The sequence below is a fragment of the Halichoerus grypus genome, chromosome 11 (assembly GCF_964656455.1).
Source record: "Halichoerus grypus chromosome 11, mHalGry1.hap1.1, whole genome shotgun sequence".
NCBI classification, from domain to species: domain Eukaryota; kingdom Metazoa; phylum Chordata; class Mammalia; order Carnivora; family Phocidae; genus Halichoerus; species Halichoerus grypus.
The window spans coordinates 64,708,516-64,735,496 of NC_135722.1; the positions used below are offsets into that span (position 1 = coordinate 64,708,516).

General features: G+C 40.0%; 1 protein-coding gene across 1 annotated transcript in view; it reads left to right on the top strand.

Annotated features, from left to right (window-relative positions):
* CCDC81 (coiled-coil domain containing 81) overlaps positions 1 to 25,878 on the top strand; it is a 43,676-nt gene extending 17,798 nt beyond the window's left edge. The window contains exons 5-15 of the mRNA XM_036082145.2: positions 1,766 to 1,845; positions 4,079 to 4,200; positions 6,817 to 6,940; positions 10,014 to 10,107; positions 10,524 to 10,670; positions 11,514 to 11,618; positions 14,184 to 14,356; positions 15,556 to 15,634; positions 15,854 to 16,074; positions 24,332 to 24,457; positions 25,383 to 25,878. Coding sequence (XP_035938038.1) covers positions 1,766 to 1,845; positions 4,079 to 4,200; positions 6,817 to 6,940; positions 10,014 to 10,107; positions 10,524 to 10,670; positions 11,514 to 11,618; positions 14,184 to 14,356; positions 15,556 to 15,634; positions 15,854 to 16,074; positions 24,332 to 24,457; positions 25,383 to 25,524 — 1,413 coding nt within the window. The 3' untranslated portion in view covers positions 25,525 to 25,878. The remainder of the gene's footprint in view (positions 1 to 1,765; positions 1,846 to 4,078; positions 4,201 to 6,816; positions 6,941 to 10,013; positions 10,108 to 10,523; positions 10,671 to 11,513; positions 11,619 to 14,183; positions 14,357 to 15,555; positions 15,635 to 15,853; positions 16,075 to 24,331; positions 24,458 to 25,382) is intronic.
* Positions 25,879 to 26,981: the final 1,103 nt, after the last annotated feature.

A 26,981-nucleotide genomic window follows, 5' to 3' on the forward strand; every position in this document is an offset into this window, starting at 1 on the left:
TGGTTATAGTATTTTAATGAAAGCCTACAATAAATCGAGTCATGGAAATGTATCTTTAACTTTTAATTTGCCATATTGTGGAACAAATTTCATAACTGACCCCATCATTGTTAACTATTCAGTAACTTGTATGACCTACATGCTAAGTTGGACATAACAGAGTTTAAGGAGCTAGTGAACTAGTCAGTCAATGGGACTAACTGAATGCTTAATGTGCCCTAGGTACACATCTGGGAATGAACAAAGTTGGTATAAGTGAATTAGATTATCATAGAATGTTATATAATCCTGTGTCCCATAGAGCAAAAGCCTGATTTTTAAGTGAAAAGGCTATGAAATGAAACTCTATAAATATGGTCAAATTTTACCCTCTAATTTCTTCTTTCATGGAGCTCTGGGGTGGGGACTTTAAGAGCTGTGCATAATGAGGCATTTGGTTGTTTTCTCCACAATCTGGCTTCACGCAAGATTTTAAAGAGGGGAACCGACCCTGTGTGTGTAAAGTGGAAACACACACAGGTATAACTCTCTCTTTTCCATGAAAACCTACCAGAAGCAAGGTCAGAGCATTTGCCTGTCTCTAATCTTCAGTGATTCTATGGAACTTTGTAGCTTTAATAATGTGTTTATAAAAGAGGAGAGCATTTTAATTGGCCTGCTGTACTCTAAGACATAACTTTTAAGGAGCGTTTTCTGGAAGTAGTCTGGAGAGAGATCCTATGAAAAGAGGATGGAGGCCAAAGCAGATGGAGGACTTCTAACCTTTTTGTCAAAGAGTTAATCATCTATAAACAAGTATATCACTCTCATGGACAGAGGCACAAAGCACACAGGCCTGTTAAAGGGTCTGAGAAGTCTGGCTACGAAGAAGCCACTTTAGCTGCCTGAATCATGAATCCGGGAACTTTAGGTTAATCCAATACTTGTTAACATCTATAAAACACACTTTAGGAAATTGCTGTAAAGTGGTGAGAGTGATTGTTTTTCCCCTAAATGTCCCATAACTTAAACCTGAGTGCTGTCCTGCAGAATGATTCTCTTGGGAAGCTGTGGGTTTATTTCAATGATGCTGCTTTTGCTGGAAACATATTTAAAACCTCTTTTTGGAAATTCCCTTCAAAGCCTTTTGTAAACCATGTCATTAATCCCAAAATAATTTTGTATGTTATTCTATACTAGTATAATGTAATATTGTGATTACTATATAATGTAGTAATAATTATAATAGCTGCCATTTGTTGAGTGCTTATTCTGTGCCAGCCACTTACATACAGTACCTCATAAAAATCCCATGAATTAGATCCTATTGTTATCCCCATATGCCCAGGGTCTAAGGCTACATAAATGTTAACAGTAATGCGGATGTGAACATGAATCCATCTGACTTCAAGCCCTTCTCTTAACCACCCAATTTTAGAGTTATTTGAGTCAAGAGTGAAATTAGCGTGCTTGCTCATTTTCCTGATAGTTTCTATTAAGTTGGCTCTCCCCTTAAGGATATGTAAAGGAAGCCATAAACTCTGAAGGCAATTTCCAAAGAGGAAATGGTTTGAGAAAAGGCAGCATCAGTGGCATTGGTATGGGACTACCCAGGTGATAAATGAGATAATTCTTCATTGGATTTTAAGCTCTAGACTTTAAGTATTCGAAAAAATAACAGTAGAGAGTACCATGGTATCCTTGCCTCTGAGACAGCCTATAGCTTAGATTTGTCTGTCCTGGACCACCGCCCCAGGTGTAACCCTTTTCTGTCTCTGTCCTTCAGAGGCCGGACACTGTGGACTCCGTGTTGTCTAGCAGAGAGATCTTAGGGAAGCGACCCAACAGTGTGCTTGCATTTCCAAGGTCAGTGCTTTGCTCCACAGGTTCTTCCAGGTACAGCAATTCTTGATGATTTACTAATGTGATTGGGCCGTGTTTCTCACCTCTTCTAGCTCATGCTCCTTTTAGAGTTCTCTCTCTCTCTCTCAGTGCTCCAGCAAAGAAGAATTTAATGCATACTTTCTGTAGTTAAGATAGAAAACAATGGGCAGTTAGACTATTCCTTTTTTATTTTATTTTTTTCTGATAATTCAACGATTCTAAACATCACTTGGTGCTCATCCTGATAACTGTACTCTTAATCCCCTTTATCTATCCATCCCCCCACCCACCTCCCCTCTGGAAACCACTAGTTTATTCTCTGTATTTAAGAGTCTGCTTTTTTGTTTGTCTCTTATTTTCTTTGTTTGTTTGTGGAACTCGTAAGTTCCACATATGAGTGAAATGATATGGTATTTGTCTTTCTCTGTCTGACTTATTTTACTTAGCATTGTACCTTCTAGGTCCATCTAGACTATTCATTTTTTAAACTACTCTTAGTTCCCTGGAAATTCTGATACTACCTCCCATCAACTTTAGTCTCTGCAATATTAGTGCACTTCTTCTCATCTGCTAAGTTTTCTTCTACCTTCTATCACTTCTCTGACCTAGCTTCCTCTTTCTGCAGTCTAGCCCACCTCCTGTCTAAGCTCTGGTTTTTACCTCTCAAGCAGTTAGAGAGACAGGTGGAATAAAGGAACAACTTTATCTCAAGAGTGCCATGGGTGTTACTGGTGGCTGCTGCTAACAATGATTATAATAATGATAATGATAATAATAATATAATAATAATAGAACACTTACTACTGTAGATGTCAGATACTGTTAAGCACTTTCTCAATATTATTGTACTTAATCTTCACTACAACTATTTGAGGTATGTATTATAATTTTATCCATTTTATAGAGGTCCAAAATTAATTATAATTTTAATTCTTTTTTTCCTTTTAACAAGTCAAACAACATGATACTGTATTAAGAGCACTGGAATAGGAGTCAAGATATTGGGTTTGATTTCCAGTGAGTGGCTATCACTCACTCATCGTATGCCCTTAATCACGTTCTTAATCTTAATTGCTGTGCCTTTAACTACTATGCATTTCAGGTGGAGGAAGTTTGGAGAATACAACCAGCTTCCCAGAGTGTTATTTTCTCATGGTTTTTGAGTGTGGACATCCTCTTGTGTTCATTGGATTGTTGATGGAAGGACTGTATGACATATACCTCAGCAAAATCAGTGTGAGGACCAGAATAAGCATTAGAGATTAGTCCAACCCCTTCATCTTGTAGATGAAATGGCCAAACAACTGACTGGCCAAGTCAGAAATAAAACTATGGCTCCTCACTGCTCCACTGTTCTTTCCATCGCACCATGTTGCCTTACGCATTAAAAAGAAATCAATGGATTCAAATAATTTTATTTTGATTGTATTTTGAAGGTAAATTTGGCTGCCCTGCTAGGACATATTTTGGCTTCAGCACTCCAGGAGGGAAATAATTGCAGTGAATCAAGACCAGAGATTGACAGGCTTTCCTGTCAATGAGAGAGTCTAGACATGGACATGAGGACTCAAATAGTCAAAACAGTTATAGATGTTTTATTTATGTGAAGTTCGGCCCCTGAATTTACTGGAAGTACCACTTCTCCCCCATTTTCCTCTCTCCTGCTTCTAACTCTAACCTAGCACTCCATACTTGAGACCACAGAAAATCTACAATTACACACACCAACTGAACAAACCCATTCCCCCATTGTGCCTTTGTAAGTCCCTCACTTTTGCCTGGGGAAGGGATGGGGATGTGGGGAGGAGAAAGCAGAGAGGAATGGTTATTTCCAGATATACTCTGCCTACCAGGCTATGAATCTTTGCCTTCAAGCCATCCAACAGCCACCTTTCACTGTATTACTCCTAATGGCATCTGGTTATAGAACTAGAAAAGACAGACAAATTCAAACTGAAACCAAACCCAAAAGCTTAAATCCCACAAGTTATCTGTATAAGAGCTGCTTTTGAGTCCCCAGTATTGAGGGGGAAAGTCTTGATCAGCTCTCAGACTTAGGCTCAAAGAGAGCCTTAGCAAATCAAAGCACTTGCCCACTTGAGGGAAATGGGCTTACTTCAGAATCAGAGAGCTAGTTGGGTTGCTTCTCAGGATTGATAGTTCACATGGTCACCTATTCAGGTACAGTGCAGTAAACATCGTGGCTTATTTCTAGGATTGAGCTCAAGGAGATGGAGAACAAACCACCTATGGAGACCATTGTAGAAGAAGGTAGAAAGAATAGACAAAGGAAGTACAAATTAAAAGACCAGCCAGACAAAGAAGAAGGCATCAGAGGTAGGCCAATGATTCTGGGTATCATCTGTCATGCTTTACTGCTTAAGAGTCCAGCCATATTGCTTAGTGACTTCTATGCCCCAAATAAAGTTAGATTCATGAATAATCACTGTATTATTCTTTCTAACAAATATCTTCTTTTTTTAGATCATGGTTTTTAAAGTTATTTATTTTTAATATATAAATCCTATAATCTCTTTCATAAACATTCATCGAGGAAAAACTACCTATGTTAATATAATTCCTAAAAAGTTATATTTCTTTATTCTAAAAATATAGGAAAGTTCTAAAACAACATTACTAAAAAAATTACATAAATATAATTGTACAATGTAGCACATATGGTAAACATTTAAATATTTCTTAATCCAAAAGAAAGTAAATAATTACAGAATATCTGCTAAATACTATGACCATGCTGATATTTTATATATGTTAATTAAATCTCATAAGGCTCAGGATTTTTTCAAGTAGCAATTTTTTTTTTATGGTAGCCAAACAGGGTTTATTTTAGCAATGTAGAGATCGTTTGGCATTAGGAAATGTATTATAATTATACAGTTCATCAATAAGAAAAGTAAATCACCCAAATCTAGATTCTGAAAAGCATTTGCTAGAATTCCACATCTGTTTCTGTTTTTTTTTTAACCTTTAAAATTGTAGGAAGAGTAGGATAATCTCTTTTTAAATATTACTGTTATTATTTTATTTTTTATTATTAACATATAATGTATTATTTGTTTCAGGGGTACAGGTCTGTGATTCATCAGTGACAGTCTATAGTGACAATACACAATAGACTGTACACAATACACAGCGCTCACCACAACACATACCCTCCCCACTGTCCATCACCCAGCCACCCCATCTCTCCCACCCCCCTCCACAACATCTAACAAATATCTTCTATTCCTGGAATCTTATATCTCATCTTGACCACTTTCTGACTCTCAGGCTTTTAGACTATGATCTCTCTGCTGGCTCCCCATTACTTAAAGAAGCCAAAATTCAGATGCCTATGGGGTCCAGGCAGATAATGTAAATGCATGAAGGGGGTTCGATAGGGCAATATGTTAGCATAGATAATAATTTTTATGAAAAATGGAGAATGGTAATTTTACATCTTTGATATTTGGCTTAATAGAAGATAGTTGGATTTTTATGTCTATGTCTTTACTTAATCTGTTATGATGTGCTGACTTGGTTGAAGCGCATGATGAAAGTCCTAGGACTTCAAAGACTTTTTGAAAGGGTCCTAGAAATCCTTAGGAGTTTCCATACTACCCTCTGAAGACTTCCTCTGAGGGATTGTTGCTTTGTGGGCAACACACTAATTGACAGTGAAGCAAAAAATGCTGATTGGGCCAAACAAAACATATCAGTGGGTAAACACTGGTTTGTGGATATTAGTTTTGCAACATGAGGTCTACACAACTACATGTAAACTTTTAGCCTAATATTCACATGCTTTTGTGTTTTTAGCCTCATCTGTCACTATAGACTCCTTCTCTGAGCAAAACTGTTCATATTCTTCTAACATGTCTTGCCCTTCCCTGCCTTCATGCTTTTGTTCTCTTTTTCTCCTGCCTACAATGTCCTTCCTTTTCTTACAGTCTCTCCCAATCCTACTCACTTCTCAGCATCCTTTTTACATCTCACTTCCTCCATGAACACTTCTCTCATCACTGGACTCTGAAGTGTCTTCTTTCTTCTCTGAACATGGCAGACCCTTAAAGATGGCACCATCATTTGGGATATAGACATTTTTCATCATTGTCCTGAGTTGCTATTTATGCAGTGTATGTAAAGCACTTAGCATGGTTGACATGTAATAAGACCTCCACAAATGAGAGCTCTCATGTTTTTTCTTTATATCTTATTTTTCTATCCAGCTATAGATCTTCCCCAGTTTAATGAGGGGGTTATGTTCAGATTAACCCATTATAAATTGAAACTATCATATTAATACACATAACCTACTGAATAGTATAGCTAGCCTATCTTAAATGTGCCATCTAGCCTACAGTTGGGCAAAATCATCCAACACAAAGCCTATTTTATAAAGTATTGAATATCTCATGTAATTTATTGACCACTGAAAGTGAAAAACAGACTGGTTGTCTGGGTACAGAATAGTTGTAAATGCATTGCTTGTTTACTCTTGTGATCGTGTGGCTGACTAGTAGCTGCAACTTGCTGTGTTGCCCAGCATCCCAAGGGAGTATTGTGCCACATATCACTAGTCTGGGAAAAGATCACAGTTCAAAATTCAAAGTACAGTTTCTATTGGATGCATATCACTTTTGCACCAACATAAAGTCAAAAAAATCATAACTCAAACCCCATCGTTAAGGGAACTGTCTGTATATCTACTGAAAGATCCTTAATGGCAAAGACTTGCCTCTTTGCATTTTCTAAAGTGACCAGCCAGTGCTTTGCATGTAAGAAGTACACAGCAAAAATATTTGTTTTAACTACACTAGGGCAAGGGACAATAATTTAAGATGTTTCTTATATAAAAATTTTTCCTGGTAAAATAATGAGTTTTAAAAATCAGTTAAGTATAAAACCACCCATTTAAAGTTAGAAGAAAACTTGGTTTCATTCATTCTACAGAGATCTTATCGCCTAAGAGACTTCGAGATAAACAAGCTATCTCCTCTCCCAAAATGACAAGCATCAACTTGCTGAGTAAGTTAGAGCAGAATGGGAGTAGCTGGAAGATTATGAACCCTGAAAGGTAATGAATTGGTATTTTATCTGTTGTATGTTACTAAATGTATTTTTGAGTTATATCTTGATGTAGGGAATTTAAATGAGTGTCCATTCATTTCTTCTTCCGGTAGTCTTGAGTACATTCTACCTGTTAGGTGATTGGGATAATAAATTCAGTCAGGGCTCACAATCTAGTGGGAAAGCCAGATATACATAGAGTGATAAACCATGATTCAGTAGGATACATGCTATGACAGAGGTGCAAACAAAATAGCACAGAGAAGGGAACATCTAAATCTCTGTGGATTTGGGAAAACTTCCCTTGTTTTCTCTTTCCTTTTCTTTTTTTTAAAAAGATTTTATTTATTTATTTGTCAGAGAGAGCGAGAGAGCAAGAGAGAGAGAACACGAGAGAGTGCACAAGCTGGGGGAGAAGAGGGAGAGGGAGAAGCAGACTCCCCACTGAGCAAGGATGTAGGGCTCCATCCCAGGACCCTGGGATCATGGCCTGAGCTGAAGGCAGACGCTTAACCGACTGAGCCACCCAGGCAACCCCCTTCTTGTTTTCTGAGATCCCCTTTGTTGTTTTCTGAGATCCCCCTTTTTGTTTTTTGAGTGCTTGGATATTACAATATGCCACAGTTTCATATTTAGATCAAATTAGCTTTGCTAAACATGGTTGGCACTTAATAAGCGTTCTTTGAATGAATGGATATATTACACATCATGGCCATGTCTTCTAACAATGTTATGTCAAAAGATTTCTGTCTTCTTTTTTTCTCTTTGAGTAGGACACTTTTTAAGACCTCCAATCAGTCAACTCTATGCAAGTATTTATTGAGCATCTACTATGTACTTTGCACTGTGCTATCAACTTTGAATTTATTAATGTGTCACAATGTATCAGCTATCATATGTGTGATTTATGCACTTTCTGGGATACTAAGGTCATGTTCAAAACCCTAGGCACACTTGTTTTAAGTAATCTCACCATTATGAAAGAGAATTGAGAATTGAATGTCTTGTTCTTTGGAATTTAGTTCAGTCCAACAGACACTGAGCACCACTGCGTGCCCAGCATTATTCTAGACACTGAAGATACAGAGCTCTACAACGTATAAAAGACATATAAACTTGCTTTCAAACAAGAGTCTTTTAGGGAGACTGATGCTAAAGAAGTAACACACATGACAAAGACAAAAGAAAGTACAGAAACTGCAAAGAGGAGGGAGTAATTAATTGTTAGGGATTATTAGTGAAGGCTTCCTATTGGTATGGACCAAAAAATGGTTCTTGTGCTGATTACTAAAGTAATACATGTTTATCACAGAAATTTTTTAAAAATGAGAAAAGCAAGAGATCAAAAAAATCAGTCATAACCCCATAGAGGAAACTTTCTGCTAACATTATGGTGTATATTTTTCAGTTTCATGCATATACAATATATACATGTACTTATACTTGAAACCTATACACACATTTTTTTTTTTTTTTTTTTAAAGATTTTATTTATTTATTTGACAGAGAGAGACAGCGAGAGCAGGAACACAAGCAGGGGGAGTGGGAGAGGGAGAAGCGGGCTTCCCGCCGAGCAGGGAGCCCGATGTGGGACTCGATCCCAGGACCCTGGGATCATGACCTGAGCCGAAGGCAGACGCTTAACGACTGAGCCACCCAGGCGCCCCCTATACACACATTTTAAGTACAACTGAGATCATATCATATGAAGCTTTGTTATACTCAACAATAAGTGGTAAACATTTCCCCATGGCTTTAAACATCTCAGGACATAAATAATTGCACATCATTTCATTAATTTAACTTTTTGTCTGACCAATCTGCTTGTGTATATTTAGATGATTTTTAGTTTTTTAAATATTATAAATGATACTGTTATACTGATACACATAAGTCTCTGCACACATTTGAATATTCTATAGGATAAAAACTTTAATGTAAAATTTTCAAGATAAGAGATGAGCCCATTTTTCATGTCTTTGATACATGTTACCAATTATTCTCAGGAAGGTTGTATCCAATTATCTTCCCAGTAGCAGGGATGTGAGGGAGTGCTATCTTCTCCAGAGTTTTGTTAATACTGGACATTGTACCCTCCGATGGATTCCCACTCTTATCCAGGGTAAAAGCCAAAATCCTTGCCATGGCCTTCAAGATCCTGCCTGATCTCTGATCTGTCTCCTGCTTTTTGTCCACGATCTCATCTCCCTCTGGCCACATTGAGCACAGGCACAGTCCCACATCAAGGACTTTGCACTCATTCACTCTTCCCATCAGATAATCTGATTATTATTTCTCCCTCACCTTATTCAAATGTCACCTTCTTGGTGGAACTTTCCTGGGCATTCTGCTTATGGTTTAATACTCCATCCCTCCAGCACTGTAAGGCATTTATCACCATCACACATACTACTGAATTCATTCATTTATCTTGTTTATTAACTGGCTGTCAGATCCTATCAGAATGTTAATTTCATTAGGACCAGGATTTCTTTTTCTTTCTTTCTTTTTTTTTTTAAAGATTTTATTTATTTATTTGATAGAGAGAGACACAGCGAGAGAGGGAACACAAGCAGGGGGAGTGGAAGAGGGAGAGCAGGCTTCCCGCTGAGCAGGGAGCCCGATGCGGGGCTCGATCCCAGGACCCTGGGATCATGACCTGAGCCGAAGGCAGATGCTTAATGACTGAGCCACCCAGGCGCCCCAATTTCTTTCTTTTTTTGTATGTTTTGTTCTTCACTGCATCTCCCATGCCTAAAACAGTCCATGTAGTAAGCACAAAACATTTTATAGAATGAATAAATTTTATCCTAGTTTCACAGAATTGGTAACTGAGACTTTGCAAGATGACCCAGCTTGCCTAATGGCAGTCAGCTTGTAAGCAAAAAAGCTGGATTTCAAACCCAAGTTTATTTGATACGAAGCATGGGTTCTTAACCTCTATACATATAGATTCTCTGGAAAGAAAAAAAAAACCACTAAGATATTTTTCTTTCTCTTATATTTATACCTGTCTGTAAAATTATCATTGCTCATGTCAGACTGTTTAAACATTAATTAATGTTGCACTGTTTTTATAGCTTATCATCTCCAGGTTGTTTGAAAAATGACAGTGAAATGAAGCCTAAACTTTCTCCAGTCCCCACTTGCCAGGATCATAATAAGGCAGGACAGGTACAGTGTCTTCAAACAAACAAAATCCAATCAGAATCTTCCTCTGACTTCTGTTTCTCAATGAGAGTTATGGGAATTGCTCTTTTTTCATTGTATAGATATGGCTTATGTACTCAGGACCCAAAATTGGACTGTGATAAATCTATCTACTAGTCAAAATCTGTTAGGGTTAACAGAAGTAGGGTTGGGATATCTTTCTAATTTTCAGTTGCTACAAATACTTCTGATCAAATGAGAGTTCAGCAAATCCTCTTGAATATTTGTGGGGCCCACTCTACAAATCTCATTTTGCTAATTGTCATTAATACATCCTTTTATAAAGTATGTTGCTTGACATAATCTTTGGAGAGCTTGTGAAGGGATTGTGAAGGAAAAAAGTAAAAGGCAATAATTTGTCTTCAAACCTGGTATTGTAGGAAATGTGTTATGTGTGTTTGCAACGAGCACAGCGCAATTCCCCATTGTACTACAGTGAGGAGAGGAAGAGGAGAGAGATAGAAGATGAGCGACTCATTCAGCAGTATGAAATCCTGAAGGATCAAGAGGCTCTCTTAAAACACCAGGTAGTTCAATACCTCGATTAAAGAGTGCTTAACATGGGACAGTAGAACATGATTATAAAGTGCCATTTAAAACGCTCCATTAGGCACCTGGGTGGCTCAGTTGATTGAGTGTCTGACTCTTGATTTCAGCTCAGGTCTTGATCTCAGCGTTGTGAGTTCAAGCCCCATATTGGGCTCCAAGCTGGGCATGGAGCCTACTTAAAAACAAACAAACGAACAAACAAACAAACAAATAAAAAAACCCTTAAATATGTCTGTACTGTAACATATTTAATCATTTACTTACTGCTGGATTAAAACTTAGGTTGTATCCAGTTTTCACTAATAATGAGCAACACTGGGATGAACATCCAAGCAGCTGAATGTTTGCACCTGTCGCTGATTTCTCCCTCTCCCCCACCCCCAAGGATTGTATTTTAAAGGTAGAATTCCTGGATTTATGTGGTTTTATTTGTGCTTTCTAATAAGATATAATCAAGGCTTTTCCCTTTAAATTCATGACCTATCTAAGCAAGCAAAGAGAGAATGGCATGTTCACATTTGCTCTATCCAGATTTCTGTGGTCTCCAATAATTGACCCCACTGCTCTTTCTTGCATTTGTGATATCGGGTAACTACTTATGAAATCTTCCATTGCCTCTTACGATTACCATAGAGGTGCTGCCTAAAGCTCCAAAACAGGAAATAAAAAAACCTTCCCCAACCCACTTTTATAAATCTATGAAGACATCAGAGAGTACCATTGCCTCCAAAAGGCAAGTTTCTACCTTGGTTGGATTATTATAATGTAATAGAATTAAAATTTTAAAGGCTCTATGTCAATATGTGATCTTTTTTTCAAAGATGAGAAGTCTGGCTAATAGAGAACAAAATCAGAAAAATGCTGCCTACAATCTTGGAGTTGCTGAAGCTATAAGAATCCACAAGAATGAGAAACCTGAATTTTATGTGAGTCTTTCCAAAATTTCTATTGCCAATACCTGCCCCATCTGTGAATATATGGATCCATTCTCTGTACTGCAGGCTGTGCCATTGTTTAAGAGGTGAAATGTGGGTTGTGGCACTTGTTAATGATAGTAACTCTCAGCCAGGCCCTGGGGTGGGTGGTGGGGGGCAGTGTACTAAAGTAATGCCCCAGGAACCACAGATCTGCAGAGCCAGCATTACCTGGGAACTTGCTGGAAAGGCAGAATCTAGGGCCCCATCCCTCCAGAGTGGGAATCTACACTTGAATAAGATCCTCCTGAGACTTGTAGGTGCATTGAAGTTTGAACAGCCCAGCTGCTTAGATAGAGGTGAGCCATCTGCTTCACCACGGATTTAATGTTTTCAGTCACTGTGTGCCTACCTTTAATTTGCCTGAACCTTTCTCCCTTCACACCACTATCTAGGTGGTCTGACACTCTGGACATAACTCTAATAAAATACACTTTCTTTATTTATCACCAAACATCTATTGAAATCCTATGTGCTGGCCACCGTGTTCGTGGCTAGGAATACAAAGATGAATAAGGCAAGGTCCCTCTTGAAAGAGGTCTTAGGCTACTGGAGGAGACAGGTTTAAAATCCTGAGTGTGGTATAATGAATGTTATGATAAATCTTTGAAGAGGGCAGTGTGTGAGCAAAGAGTCACTTGACCAGACCAGAGATCTGGGGAGACTTCCTTGTATACACCAGTTAGGTAAAGGAGGGAATGGAAGGAGAACCTTCCAGGGAAGGGTGGCAGGGAGGGAGGAAGGAGACATGATACTTTTGAGATTTAGGCCTGATTCTTTTCTCTTCTTACATAAAAGTTCCAGACTATGTTTATTACTGCCTACTTTGTGTATCCTCTTTGATATATCTGCAGATATCTTAAAAAGACCAAAACAGAACTTTTGATCCCTCTCCTCACCTGTTCTTCTCTTAGCCTCCCCATTTCAGTAAGTGGCATCACCAGGCAGACAGTTGCACAAACCCAAACCAAGGAGTGATCCCAGATTGCTCCTCCTCTGTCTCCCCCATCCAACCATCCTCAAGCACAGTTGCCTTTACCGCGCAAATGTACCCAATCTTTTCACATCCCTTCATCTTCAATGCTACCACCCTAGTACAAACCATATTATAAAGCTCAGCTTCTGAAATACTTCCCTAATTAGGTTTGCTGCTTGCCTTCTTCCTCTTTACAGTCTATTCTCCACATCGCAGTCAAGTGGTCTTTTAAAACTTAACCCAAACATATCATTCTCCTGTTTAACTGACTGAGCCACCCAGGTGCCCTATCATTCTCCTGTTTAAAACCTGTAATGGGGGGCGCCTGAGTGGCTTAGTCGTTAAGTGTCTGCCTTCGGCTCAGCTCATGATCCCAGGGTCCTGGGATCGAGCCCTGCATCGGGCTCCCTGCTCGGCGGGGAGCCTGCTTCTCCCTCACACTCCCCCTGCTTGTGTTCCCTCTCTTGCTGTCTCTCTCTCTCTCTGTCAAATAAATAAATAAAATCTTAAAAAAAAAAATCTAAAACTTCTAATGGTCTCCCACTGAGTTAAAGTAAAATCTAAACTCTTATCTTGACCTATGAGGTCTATATGGCCCTGCCTTCCTCTTTGAGCTTACCTGCTACTTTCCCCTTGCTCATTGTGCTTCAGCCATGTAGACCTTCTTTCTGCTCATTAAACATGCCTAACTTGTTTTCATTTAGTGCCTCTGCACTTTCTGTTCCTTCTGTATGGGACACAGATTACCTGATATTTGCAGCAGAGGTGATTCAGTCAACTTTACTGAAAAGCCTTCCCTAGGGGCGCCTGGGTGGCTCAGTCGTTGAGCGTCTGCCTTCGGCTCAGGTCATGATCCCAGGGTCCTGGGATCGAGCCCCACATCGGGCTCCCTGCTCCGCGGGAAGCCTGCTTCTCCCTCTCCCACTCCCCCTGCTTGTGTTCCCTCTCTCGCTGTGTCTCTCTCTGTCAAATAAATAAAAAAAAAAAAAAAAAAAAAGCCTTCCCTAATAACCAACCACTTTAGCTCTGTTCCCACCCATTTGCTACGATAAAGACTTCATAGCACTTAATCACTACCTTAAATTATCTGATGTATGTTCACTTGTTCCCTGTCTCCTGTACCAGAAGGCAGGCTCCATGAACCAGGCTCTCTGCGGATCTCTGTCTGTGTCTAGAATGGCCAGGCCCAGAGTGGGTATTCAGTTCTCCCTCTTCCCACACCTGCTCAGTCCTTGCTCATGCTTTTGCACTCACTCAGAACTCCTTCCTTCCATCTGTGTGTGGTGCTAGCTCAGGACCTCCTCCATGACATTCTTTTTCATCTTTCTCTCAGATATGGGGTTTTGTCTGTTCTGCTCAGATTCATCCTTGAGCACACTCCCATTATTCCGTGGGTTGTCTCAACACTAGCTGGTCAGTGTGTTGAGGACTGGGCAAATACTATAAATTAATAATTGATTTTAGTGTTCTGGATTACCACTTTTATTCTTTGTTCTTTTTGGTATTTTAAAGTAAAATGCATTGCTTCTTCTTCCTTCCAGAAATCTTTCCTGTTTGATAAACGGCCACTCAGTCCTGAGATTAATGCTTTTAAACAAGAAGAATATTCCCAAAGTCTCCTGAAACAAATGGATAACAGATGGGAAAAGGAAATAAAGCAAAGACAAAACAGAGAGTTGATGGACCGCCTAGAACAAGTGCAACTCACAGAGGAGTGAGTCTAGCTGGCAGGCCCTGAAAAATGGGTTCAGAATTTTCATGTGAAACTTATTTCCATGTGGGATTGATTAGCACAGCTGTAACCGACTGAGCAAACCAACCCAGCTAGCCACCAGTACCACAGCATGACATTTCATTAGAAAAATGAAAAAGCTGTTATTATTATGACCATTAGAGTAATGATTAGCAATCTATAATTAATGATAGAGTATCACTTTGTATTGTTTTGTGATCACTAATACTGGCAGATGGAGGAAGGGACTTGTCTTGAACAAGCAGCATTCTCAGCTATTCCCAGTTGATCTCAAAGCAAAGCTGGGGTTTTGTTGTAAGTAGGGGTGTCCCACGGAAGCCAGGGGCAGGAGTGTATGGGGGACTAAGAGGACTAGAACCAGGGACTAAAAAGTCATGTAAGAAATGCTTTCCTTCTGCTCACACCCACAGCTCCTTGGTTGACATCATCTTTTTTCCAGCTCAAACTTGGATGAATGTTAGTCTCAATTACAAATTTTCAGGAATGAGAATCTGATTGGTCTTGCTTGGGTTGTCTGAGGCCTGGGATAGGGTCAGAGTTCAAACATGCCTAAGGGGGTCACACTTCTACTACTGAGGTCAGGAGAGCAATTAAAGAGGCTACTGTAGTGGGAGAGAGACTCCTAAAACAAATAGTAAGCTAGTTTTTGTGACCAAAAGATTATTTTTCTATAAAATATATATGTTCCATTATACTTGCTTTATGGATCATGTGGGTTTCCTGTGGGTTGCAAATAGCAGAATCATAATTTATAATAGGAAAGATCACTTTTCTTAAAAAGGAATCTTATGGTGAATCATTTTATAGAATGAATAGACACTTCCTGCTTTCCTGTCTAGATTTTTTTTTTAAAACACGAGGGGTGGAGGAGTACCTGTTTTAGTTGTAGTGAATTTGGACAAAATGGTCAATCCCTTGCTCACATCTGTCCTGTCTGTCCTGTATTCAACACATTGTCCACTAGCCTATGGATCTGTTACTCCTTTCTTCATTTCTTTGCTCCTTCCATTAAAATGAAAGCTCTAGAGGAAGTATCACTTTTTATTTACCAGTCTCTCACTCCTATTGATGCTTAGGAAATAGGTTTTAGTGATGTTAGTCTCTATTACCAGAGACAGTAACACACTGTGCCCTCCTCTTCTCTTATTCTTAACTGCCAGACTTGCTGCACAAAGAGCCCAGTATATAAAAGATAAGATGGAAGAAACACAGTGTTATAAGAGAGCTTTGGATGCGCAGGTAAGCGCATTTTTTTATTTTTAAAATTATGCAGTGCTTCATTAGCATTCTAAAAATATGTATAAGAACTGTCATGAGTAGCCTTATGTGTTACCCATTTGGCGGTTTGGGGGCCCTGTTCTTTCCTCGAAGGGATTGGTGTTTTACTGTGCTGTGGTGTCGTGCATAGTTTATTGCCTGCTAGAATTCTGGTCTGCACGATGTGTGTCCCTCTTTCAGATGAAGAACAAACCCCTGCAACTGCCCATGTTTGAGCCAGACTCTTGTGAGCCCATCTTTGGTAAGGATGAGGGTGAGCTGATGGTGGAAAAGCGCAAGCGAGAACAGAATTACATGAAGCACCAGCTGGAGGCCGCTGCCAGCCACAAGAGGAGAACCATCCTGCAGCAGCTGGTGGAACAGAAGCGGGACTTACAGATGCTTCGGAGGACACAAAAAGAGTAAGAGACCCCAGATCTTTCTTCCTCCTCCTCCTCTCCTCCTCTCTTGCTCCCCTCTCCAACTTCCCATTTTCTCTCTTTCTCCTACAACAGCACAGAAGCAATAATAATAGTGAGCACAGTGAGGAGTAACTGTGTGCAAAATATTGTTCTAAGCTTATCAAATCCTTCATCTTATTTTGTCCTTACAGTTCACCCTATGAAGAAAAGTTATTGATTAAAAAAAAAACCAACTGACCAGACCTGATCCTACCTCTCCCTCCAGTTACCTCTCCATATTTCTCCTTCCCTTTACAGTACAACTTCTTAAAGAGGTGTCCAGATCCATACTATCCATTGGAAATACAGTGTGAGCCACAACTGTGCTGTTGTGGTACAAGCCGGGGTGGGGGGGAGCGGGGTGGCAGAGGGAGAGGGAGAAGCAGGCTTCCCGCTGAGCAGGGAGCCCGATGCAGGGCTCGCACCCAGGACACTGGGATCATGACCTGAACTGAAGGCAGACACTTAACTGGCTGAGTCACCCAGGTGCCCCTCAATTAGACACCGACATGAAACTTGAGCTCCTTCTCAACTTCCAATAAGCCCCCTTCCTTCAAAGAACTGTTGATGTAGTGAGCGGTACTTATCATGGCCAGTGAGGGGGTGGTGAAGGTGGCAGGGTGGGCAGGGCAGGACTGGATGCTATATCAGTGCAAATATCTTTAAATTCAAACACCAGGCACCCTGTTTCTTTCTTTCTTTTTGATTTGATGAGTTTATACATTATACTATGTTCACCACAAGTGTAGCGACCATCTGTCCTGTTACATTGCTCTTACAGTATCATTGACCGTATTCCTTATGCTGTGCCTTTTATTGCCATGACTTATTCGTTCCATAACTGGAAGCCTATATGTCCCACTCCCCTTCACCCATTTTCCCTGACCCTCCATGCCCCTCCCTTCTGGCAACCTTTCAGTTTGTTCTCTGTTGATTCTGCTTTTTGTTTGTTTATTTGTTTTTTTTAAGATTCATGTGGTATTTGTCTTTCTCAGTCTGACTTATTATTTCACTTAGCATAAAACCCTTTAGGTCCATCCATGTCTCAAATGACACGATTTCGTCCTTTTTTATGGCACTGTAATATTCCATGGTGTGCATGCATGTGCGTGTGTGTGTGTGTATATGTTTGTGTGTATATATATACATATGGATATATATATATACTACGTTTTTCTTATCCATTTGTCTATTGATAGATACTTAGATTGCTTCCATATCTTGGCTATTGTAAACAGTGCTGCAATAAATGTAGCGGTGCAGATATCTTTTTGAATTAGTGTTTTCATTTTCTTTGGGTAAATACCCAAAGGTAGAATTATTGGATCATATGGTAGTTCTATTTTTAATTTTTCGAGGAACCTCCATACTTTTTCCATAGTGGCTGCACAAATTTCCATTCTCACCTCCACTGCACAAAGGGTTCCTTTTTATCCACATCCTCGCCAACACTTGTTTCTTGTCATTTTGATTTTAGTCATTCTAACTGGTGTAAAGTGATATCTCATTGTGGTTTTGATTTTCATTTCTCTGATGATGAGTGATGTTAAACTCTGTCATTCCCAAGCTGTATGACCTGGGCCAAAACACACGTGGGGTCTTTGAGCCCTCATTTCCCTCACATGAAAAGTAAGGATAACATACCCCCCTACCTATCCTTACTCTGAGAAGGATGTGAGAGTATGTATTTGAGAACACTTTTGGAAACTGCAGAGCTCTGAACAAATACGAACTGTGGTCTTGGTTATCTCTCTTGTTGAGCTCTGGTCACAGACCCCCCCTTTTCTGTATGGGTCAGATCCTTCTCTTCCATTTCTATATCCTTTCCTACTTATTCCAGATTCTCTTACTTATCTTCTCTCTCTTTTTTAAAAAAGATTTTATTTATTTGACAGAGAGATAGAGAGAGCCAGAGAGCACAAGTGGGGGGTGTTGGGAGGCAGAGGCAGAGGGAGAAGGAGAAGCAGGCTCCCTGCTGAGCAAAGAGCCCAATGTAGGGCTCCATCCCAGGATCCTGGGATCATGACCTAAGCCGAAGGCAGATGCTTAATGTGCTGAGCCACCCAGGCGCCCCTCTTACTGATCTTCTCTTTTCCAACTTCCCCGTCTCTAGTCCATCTCAAGATGTCATCTTAGGTCCTCCTGTGGCAAGTAGAGGGTCACTTTCAGAGGGGATAATTGGGTCAGTGTGATCTAAACAGGCCTGATAAAGTATTCTTTTTCTTTAAATTTTTCTGCTTTTGTTTATAAAAAATAGAACAATTCATGTTCATTAAAATAAGTCAATTGGTGGAGACATTAAAAAAAGGTTAATAATCTCCCCCAGCCTTCTATATTTTTTCCCACTCTTTACAAATATATTCAAACAATATCCACATATATATTTTCCTTCTACTTTTGTAAATGAAAATAAGACCTATGAGATTGTATACGTTACTCTGCAGCCCAGTCTTTCTTTAACCTAATAATGCATCATTAATTTATTTTTAGGTCAGTACATAGAAACAAAATTCATTCTTTAATGACAGCATAATATCTACAACATGGATTACTATAATTTAACTTTTGCACTATTGATGAAGATTCACTCTGTTTCCAGATGGTTTGCTATTACAACGATTTTTGCATTAAACATTTTTAATATATATCTTTATACTGGTTCTTTTGTTTCTGTTGGATACAATCCTAAAAGTGGAGCTGCTGGATCAAGCGTATGGCACATTTTAAATATTACCAGATACCAGCAGGTTGCTTCCTAAAAATGTATGGCAATTTGCTTCCACCAGCAGTCGTGTGAGAATCCTTGTGACCTCCCCCGTAGCCCCAGTTCATTTTCTCACTTGCTTGGCATCTAAGTTAAACTGACTTATAAAACTCCCCTTTTACAAAGAATACAATAGTAGCCAAAAAGCATTTGAAAAGGTGCTCAACATTACTAAGCATTAGGGAAACGCACATCAAAACCAGAGTGAGGTAGCTCCTGGCTAACAAATGGCCTCCATACTCTGCAACGTGCGCAGGTAAGCCTTCTTCAGCACTAGCTGTCCTCCTTTGTCCTGTTTGGAATAGACGCCATTTAGCATTTAACTAGATTTTGTCTCTTCCAGGCAAGAAGTAGTTCATGTTTTATTTAATTTTGCTTATCTGAACCTGAGAGACAGGGATTTTCCACTCCAGTGAATAAAAGTAGCCAAGTAGGATGGCGAGATTGCAAATGTAGCTGTGGTTTATATCACACGATTTAATAACTTAACTCTAATCACATATCTATCCTGGAATGCCAAGTCTATGGCAGTCTGAATGAAGTAAGCAGTTAGCAAACTGTTCACTCTTCCCCTTGCAACTCATTTATGCAGATGTAGGAAAACATCTTTTACTGTTTGAAATGTATATATCACTGTAACATAGTTAAGATGGCTATCTTTTCTTCCCCATAGGGCTTTATGAAAAGAAAACATATGTTTGAGGAACAGTGCCATAAGGTTTCACAAGTGCAAAGATAAAATGTGCTCTCATTTATCTTGTATTATAATATCTGTGCAATGTCCAAATCAAGAATAATTAAAGATTTTTCTTATACCACATGCGCCATGAAACATTTAATAAGTACTTCTTTTAGACTATTCAAAAAATTAGAAAGGAAGAAAACTGTCTATTCACTGGTAGACAAAACCATTAAGATGCAATTATGTTGTAAAAGGGAAAGAGAAAGAAAAGCAAAAACAAAAAAAAAGAGAGAGAAAAATACTACCTCATACCGGTTAGGATGGCTACTATCAAAAAACCAGAAAATAATAGGTGTTGGTGAGGATGTAGAGAAATAGAAACCCTGTGCACTGTTGGTAGAAGTGTAAAATAGTGCGGCCACTGTGGAAAACAACATGGCAATTCATCAAAAAATTAAAAATAGAATTACCATATGATTCACTAATTCCGCTTCTATGTATATATCCAAAAGATTTGAAAGCAGGATCTTTTTTTTTTTAACTAAAAAAGTTCTTACTTTATTTTATTTTATTGTCATTTCAGTGTAGTTAACATACAGTGTTATATTAGTTTCAGGTGTACAATGTAGTGATTCAAGATTCTATGCATTACTCAGTGCTTATCAAGATACCCTTTACCTATTTCACTCATCCCCCACCTCCCTCCCTCTGGTAACCATCTGTTTGTTCTCTGTAGCTAAGAGTCTATTCTTAGTTTATTTTGTTTTTTTTCCCCCTCTTTGTTCATTTGTTTTGTTTCTTAAATTCCACATACGACTGAAATCATCTGGTATTTGTCTTTCTCTGACTGGCTTATTTTGCTTAGCATTATACTCTCTAGCTCTATCCATGTTGTTACAAAGGCCATGATTTCATTCTTTTTTATGGCTGAATAATATCCATTGTGAGGGTGTATATATATATATATATATATATATGAAAATGTGGTATCTTCTATATATATACCACATCTTCTTTATCCATTCATCTATCAATGGACACTTGGGGTGTTTCCATAATTTGGCTATTGTAATAACACTGCAGTAAACACAGGGGTGCATATATCCCTTCAAAGTAGTGTTTTTGTTTTCTTTGGGTAAATACCCAGTAATGCAATTACTGGATTGTAGGGTAGTTCTATTTTTAATTTTTTGAGGAACCTTCATATTGTTTTCCACAGTGGCTGCACCAGTTTGCATTCCCACCAACAGTGCACAAGGGTTCCTTTTTATCTACCTCCTCACCAACACTTGTTGTTTCTTGTGTTTTTGACTTTTAGCCATTCTGACAGGTGTGAGGTGATATCTCATTGTGATTTTGATTTGCATTTCCCTGATAATGAGTGATGCTTGTATATTATTTCATTTAAACTTTGTAATGACTGTAAACACATCTTTTCATGTGTCTGTTGGCCATCTGTATGTCTTCTTTGGAGAAATGTCTGTTCATGTCTTCTGCCCATTTTTTTACTTGGATTATTTGTTTTTTTGGTGTTGAGTTGTATAAGTTCTTTATATATATTTTATTTTGATGTAGTCCCAATAGTTTAATTTTGCTTTTGTTTCCCTTGCCTCAGGAGATATATCTAGAAAGATGTCATAGCCAATGTCAGAGAATTACTGCCTGTGCTCTCTTCTAGAATTTTATGGTTTCAAGTCTCACATTTAGGTCTTTAATCCATTTGCAGTTTATTTTTGTGTATGGTATACAAAAGTGGTCCAGTTTCATTCTTTTGCATTTTGTTGTCCAGTTTTCCCAACACCATTGGTTGAAGAGACTATCTTTTTCCCATTGGATATTCTTTCCTGCTTTGTCAAAGATTAATTGACCATATAGTTATGGGTTTATTTCTAGGCTCTGTATTCTTTTTCACTGATCTATGTGTCTATGCTTGTGCTAGTACCGTACTGTTTTGATCACTACATCTTTGTAATATAACTTGAAGTCTAAAATTGTGACATCTCCAGCTTTGTTTTTCTTTTTCCAGATTGCTTTGGCCATTCAGAGTCTTTTGTGGTTTCCATACAAATTTTAGCATTGTTTGTTCTGGTTCTGTGAAAAATGCTGTTGGTATTTTGATAGGGATTGCATTAAATCTGTAGATTGATTTGGGTAGCATGGACATTTAAACAATGTTTGTTTTTCCAATCCATGAGCATGGACTATCTTTCCATTTGTTTGTGTTCAATCTCTTTCATTCTTTTTTTTTAAGATTTTATTTATTTATTTGAGAGAGAGAGAGGGCATGAGTGGGAGGGGGCAAAGGGAGAGAGAGAAGCAGGGTCCCCACTAAGCAGGGTCCATCCCAGGACCCTAAAATCATGACCTGAGCTGAAGACAGACACTTAACCAACTGAGCCACCCAGGAGCCCCTGTGTTCAATGTCTTTCATCAGTGTTTTATAGTTTTCATAGTACAGATCTTCCACCTCCTTCATTGTTTATTCCTAGGTATTTTATTCTTTTTGGTGCAATTGAAAATGGGATTGTTTCCTTTTTCTTTTTTTAAAGTAGGCTCCATGCCCAGTGTGGAGCCCAGCATGGGGCTTGAACTCATGACACTGAGATTAAGACCTGAGCTGAGATCAAGAGTGGGACACTTAACTGACTGAGCCACCCAGGTGCCCCAGTGGGTCTGTTTTCTTAATTTCTCTTTCTGCTGTTTCATTATTAGTGTATAGAAATGGAACAGATTTCTGTACATTGATCAGTTCAGGTAGGGTTTTTTTTTTTTTGGTGGAGTTGAAAGCAGGATTTTGAGATATTTGCCCTCCCATGTTCATAACAGCATTCAGTAGCCAAGAAATGGAAGCTGTCACAGAGGGATGAATAAACAAAATGTGTTATACATATGCAATGGAACATTACTCAGCTTTCAGAAAGAAGGAAATTATGACATGCTACAACATGGATGAACCTTGATGACATTATGCTAAGTAAAATAAGCCAGTCATAATAAGACAAATATTGTATGATTCCATTTCTGTGAGGTATTCAGAGTGGTCAAATTCATGGAAACAAAGTAGAATGGTGACTGCCAGGGGCTAGGGGGAGGGAGGAATGGGGAGTTGTTTAGTGAGTATAGAGTTTTAGTTTTGCAAGATGGAAAGAGTTCTAGATATTGGTTGCACAACAATGTAAATATACTTAACACTATGTATCTGTACACTTAGAAATGTTTAAGATGGTCAATTTTATGTTATGTGATTTTTACTTTCTTTTTTTTTAGATTTTATTTATTTATTTACTTGAGAGAGAGAGTATAGCAGGGGGAAAGGGGAGGTGCAGAGGGACAAGCAGACTCCCTGCTGAGCACGGAGCCTGACACTGGGCTCCATCTCAGGACCCTGAGATCATGACCTGAGCCCAAGTCAGGCACTTACCGGACTGAGCCATCCAGGCTTCCCTATATGGTTTTTACTATTAAAAAACACAATGGGGCGCCTGGGTGGCTCAGTTGGTTAAGCGACTGCCTTCGGCTCAGGTCATGATCCTGGAGTCCCTGAATCGAGTCCCGCATCGGGCTCCTTGCTTGGCAGGGAGTCTGTTTCTCCCTCTGACCCTCCCCCCTCTCTCATTCTCTCTCTCTCAAATAAATAAATAAAATCTTTAAAAAAAAAAAAAACACAATGAAAAGGAAAAAAAGGTTATAAGAGATATAGATAGATAGATATATGTAACAGGTACCATTCAGTCATTGAGCTCCCATTGTGTGATAGGCATTGGCACTTTTTGTATATTATTTCATTTAAACTTTGTAATGACTGTACAGTAGCTGAATTGTTGAATCAGTGCTCATTAGAGGAAAATGTGGCCATGCTCTTTTAGGACAAGTGAACCAGCACAGAGTACATTGCTGATTTTTATCAGAGCATCCTGACACCTAGTGGCGGTTGCTGCCTATAACACAGAGCCCTGCAGAATGGGCTAAATCAATGGTCACATTTAGTGAAGTCCTTTCTAGACCTTAATGAAAACTGAAGGTAAGAGTTTCAGTCTGGCAAGAAATAGACACATATAAATAATTTGAACCAGGTTTAAGATGATTCACAACAGCAGTGGCTGAGCATCTGGAGACCAGTAATAGAGACACTTACCATTGGGAATTCTGGGGCATGGTACTTGAAGAGAGAGACACTGCAATCACTTCTTTGATATTGTGACCTTCACCAGTCTCTCTCTCTCTCTCTCTCTCCCTTTTTTTAATCTTCTTCACAATGTTAAGTATTTTCTTGATTTCATTTTCCTTTGCCAGTCACTTCTGTTTCTTTTCCCCTCTCTAGCCATTCATTTGTATTCCTGTCTACTTCGCCTTGTACCATGCCTGTAGCAACTCGTGGGCTGATTACTGACAGCTGGGAGACTGGAATAAAAGGAAAGAAACCTCAAGTATAGGAAATCCATTTGAGATGATTCTTCAGTTTAGTTAAATTAGCCTCAAAGGAAATTAATAGCTTTAAAGGCTGCATTTGTTAACTGGAAAAAGGTTTCAGTTCTGCTAATTTAAACCAGGATTGAAGATGAAAGGTCCTAGACCCATAAACTATTTGAGAGCTATGATGTTTTTAGTGTTTTTCTTTGTTCAGTGTTCTTGCCTTTTAGTATATTTCAAAGAGCAGTGAACAAAACCAGAATGTTTCTGTTTAATCTACCATGAGGGGAATGGGGCTCCCAAGGTCGGTGCCTGCCCTTCCCTGTATTGTGAATGGAAGCAGACCATGCTCTTCTCTCCAGGCACTTGGCGGACAGAAATGCTGAGCTCAAGCGGGTGAACAGAGTCAACCAGAGCTTGCAGGAGGACTGGAAAAGCAGTGCTGCAATGAAGAGGCAGCGGGACCTGGAGGAGAAGGCTTTCGAGCGGTAATTCCCGATTGGAACCTCCAGGGCTTTGCAGAGAAACTCCCTCTGCTCCTCGTGGACTTTCCTGAGATCCTGGCATGGCAGAGAGGTTTCCAGGGCCAACTTCAGGTCTTTGGTTGTGGCTGCCTAGCACCTCTGGTGGAGAAGAGAATTCTGGGTTCAGTAGGAGCTACTGCTGTGCTGTATTAGAAAAGCCTGTTACGGAGATGGGACTGGAGAATGCCTGCTGTATGTTACATACTTGCCATCTCTGCCCCGATCTTTGCCTCCGTTTAGGCTAGCTTTATTGTCATTTTGTGGAGGGTAGGGAGGCATGCGGTGGGAGTGGGGGGGAGGTAGGACTTCTCCTTGGAAATAACTAGTTGGAAATAGGGAGATGGACTTTCCATCTGAACACATCCAAGGCTGACAGAATGGTCATTTAAGGGGGTTGTGTGTAAGATCGGCAACTGGGAAACCGAGATGCCCACGATGGATCCAACCAAGAACATCTTCCTGACATGTATCAGATCCGCGCCCCCTGTCCCCAGCTATCGATCAACAATCTAGCGTTAGGGAATCTAGTCATGGCTTTGAGAATTAACACTAACTTTGGAGAGGCGGCTCATCTTTTTGTCTTACTTTTTTCATTTGTAAGATGAGGAAAGCAGACACCTGCCCGACTTAAGCTAACAGAGGAGTTTTTGTGATCAAATAAAGAGAGGTTTGGAAGCAGGAGATGCCCCCTTGGCTTGAGCTCTGGGGAGCAGTGTGTGTGGGGGGGATGGCAGGTAGGCCGTCGCAGGTGGGTGGTGAGCACCTGGAGGGCAGGGAGCAGGTGTGACTTCTCTTTCCGTCTCTTCTACTGCGCTGGTCTCTAAACTCGGCCCCCGGCGTGGCCTCAGGGAGCGCCTGATGGTGACTGCTCGTCCTCCCCTCTCCGCAGGGCATCAGACAAGCTCTTCCTCCTGGACCAGTGTGAGAAGTATCGGCGCTGCAAGCAGTGCCAGAGGCGCACCTCCAGTGTGGGTGAGAGCAACCTGTGGCCCCTCAACAAGTACCTGCATGGCTCCCGGTTGTTCGTATAAAACCCAAAGTTTGGATCCGTGGTTTCCTGGGGAAAATTTGTATCATTTCAATGTTTAGGTATGATGGTGAAACTACCTATTTTTACTTTAAAGGGAAAAAGTTATTGCACTGTTTTGGTGCTTTCAGGAGAGGATTGCTTTTTCACCCCTTAATGCATTCATACAGGCAGGGTCTCCCCTCTGTCTTCCTTCTGCCCCCACAGAACCCTGCTGCCACTGGGGGCTGGGAATGGGGGACCCAGCCTCATTCTGGCTCCCGAGGTGCTGCTGACCCAGCCCTGCCACTCCATGGTGTTGTGTAAGAAACTTGGTCTTTTCTTCATCTGTAATGAACAGTGTCCTAATAAATATTTTCTACATACCTGACTGTGCATCATGGTAAATTTTGCCATCTCTCCCCAGAGAACTGTATATGTGAACATTCCAGAGGTAAATCAGGTTATTTGCCACAAGTGGTCAGAGCAATGCTTTCCGAGTTTTCTAGTTGAAGACACACCTGGGACTTTGTTGGGACCTCAGGGGATCATACTCCCTTGGTGCCCTTCTTTCTTTTTTAAAAGATTTTATTTATTTATTTGAGAGAGAGAGAGTATGAGCGGGGGTGGGGATGGGGGTCGGGTAGGGGTAGAGGGGCAGAGAAAGAGGGAGAAGCAGGCTCCCCGCTGAGCAGGGAGCCTGATGACAATGTGGGGCTGGATCCTGACCTGAGCCGAAGACAGATACTTAACTGACTGAGCCCCCCAGCTTGGTGCCCTTCTGGCTAACCATTCCATTATAGGTTTATGTTGGGCTAAGTGTGTGCTGTGAGGGGAGTCTGGCTGGCCTGCCAGGTGCCGCCGTCTTCTCTCATTGCTTCACCAGCATTCATGCTTAAGCTGCATGTGCTGTGGAAGAGGAATAGGTTCCTGCTAAAGGACCGATGTTCAGTTAAGGCAGGGGTGTTCTAAACCAAAAACCTCACTCATTTATCTTCATCCTTTACCTTTGCTCCATCTGCCCTGTCCTTCCACCTCAGGTAAACCAATGAACAAAGCCGAGTGAAGTCTAGATTTCTGAAATACAAAAGCTAGGAATACAGTCCCTTAGACTATTCACTTTCTGTCTGCCACATCTTTCTTAGAAAATGGGGGAAAGTATATGTGGTGAGACATCCAAAACATCGTTTATACCACAGGTACAAAATAAGAATGTTTGGAGCCCTGAATAGTTAAGGGGAAGGTATTTAGTCAAATTGATATTAAGCAAATTTTGTTGCTAATGTTGTCTTTGTCTATGGAAACAAATATGCTTACTGGGGACTGGAATTGTCTGGAAACTCTCCCCACAAGCTTCCTACATTGCCACTTCCGTTTTCTCAGAAGATCACTGCGTGCAGGACCAGTCATCACCAACCAATATTTACAACCATAGCCTTTCCCCCATACTTGCCTGACTTGCCTGAAGTCCATACCTGCTAC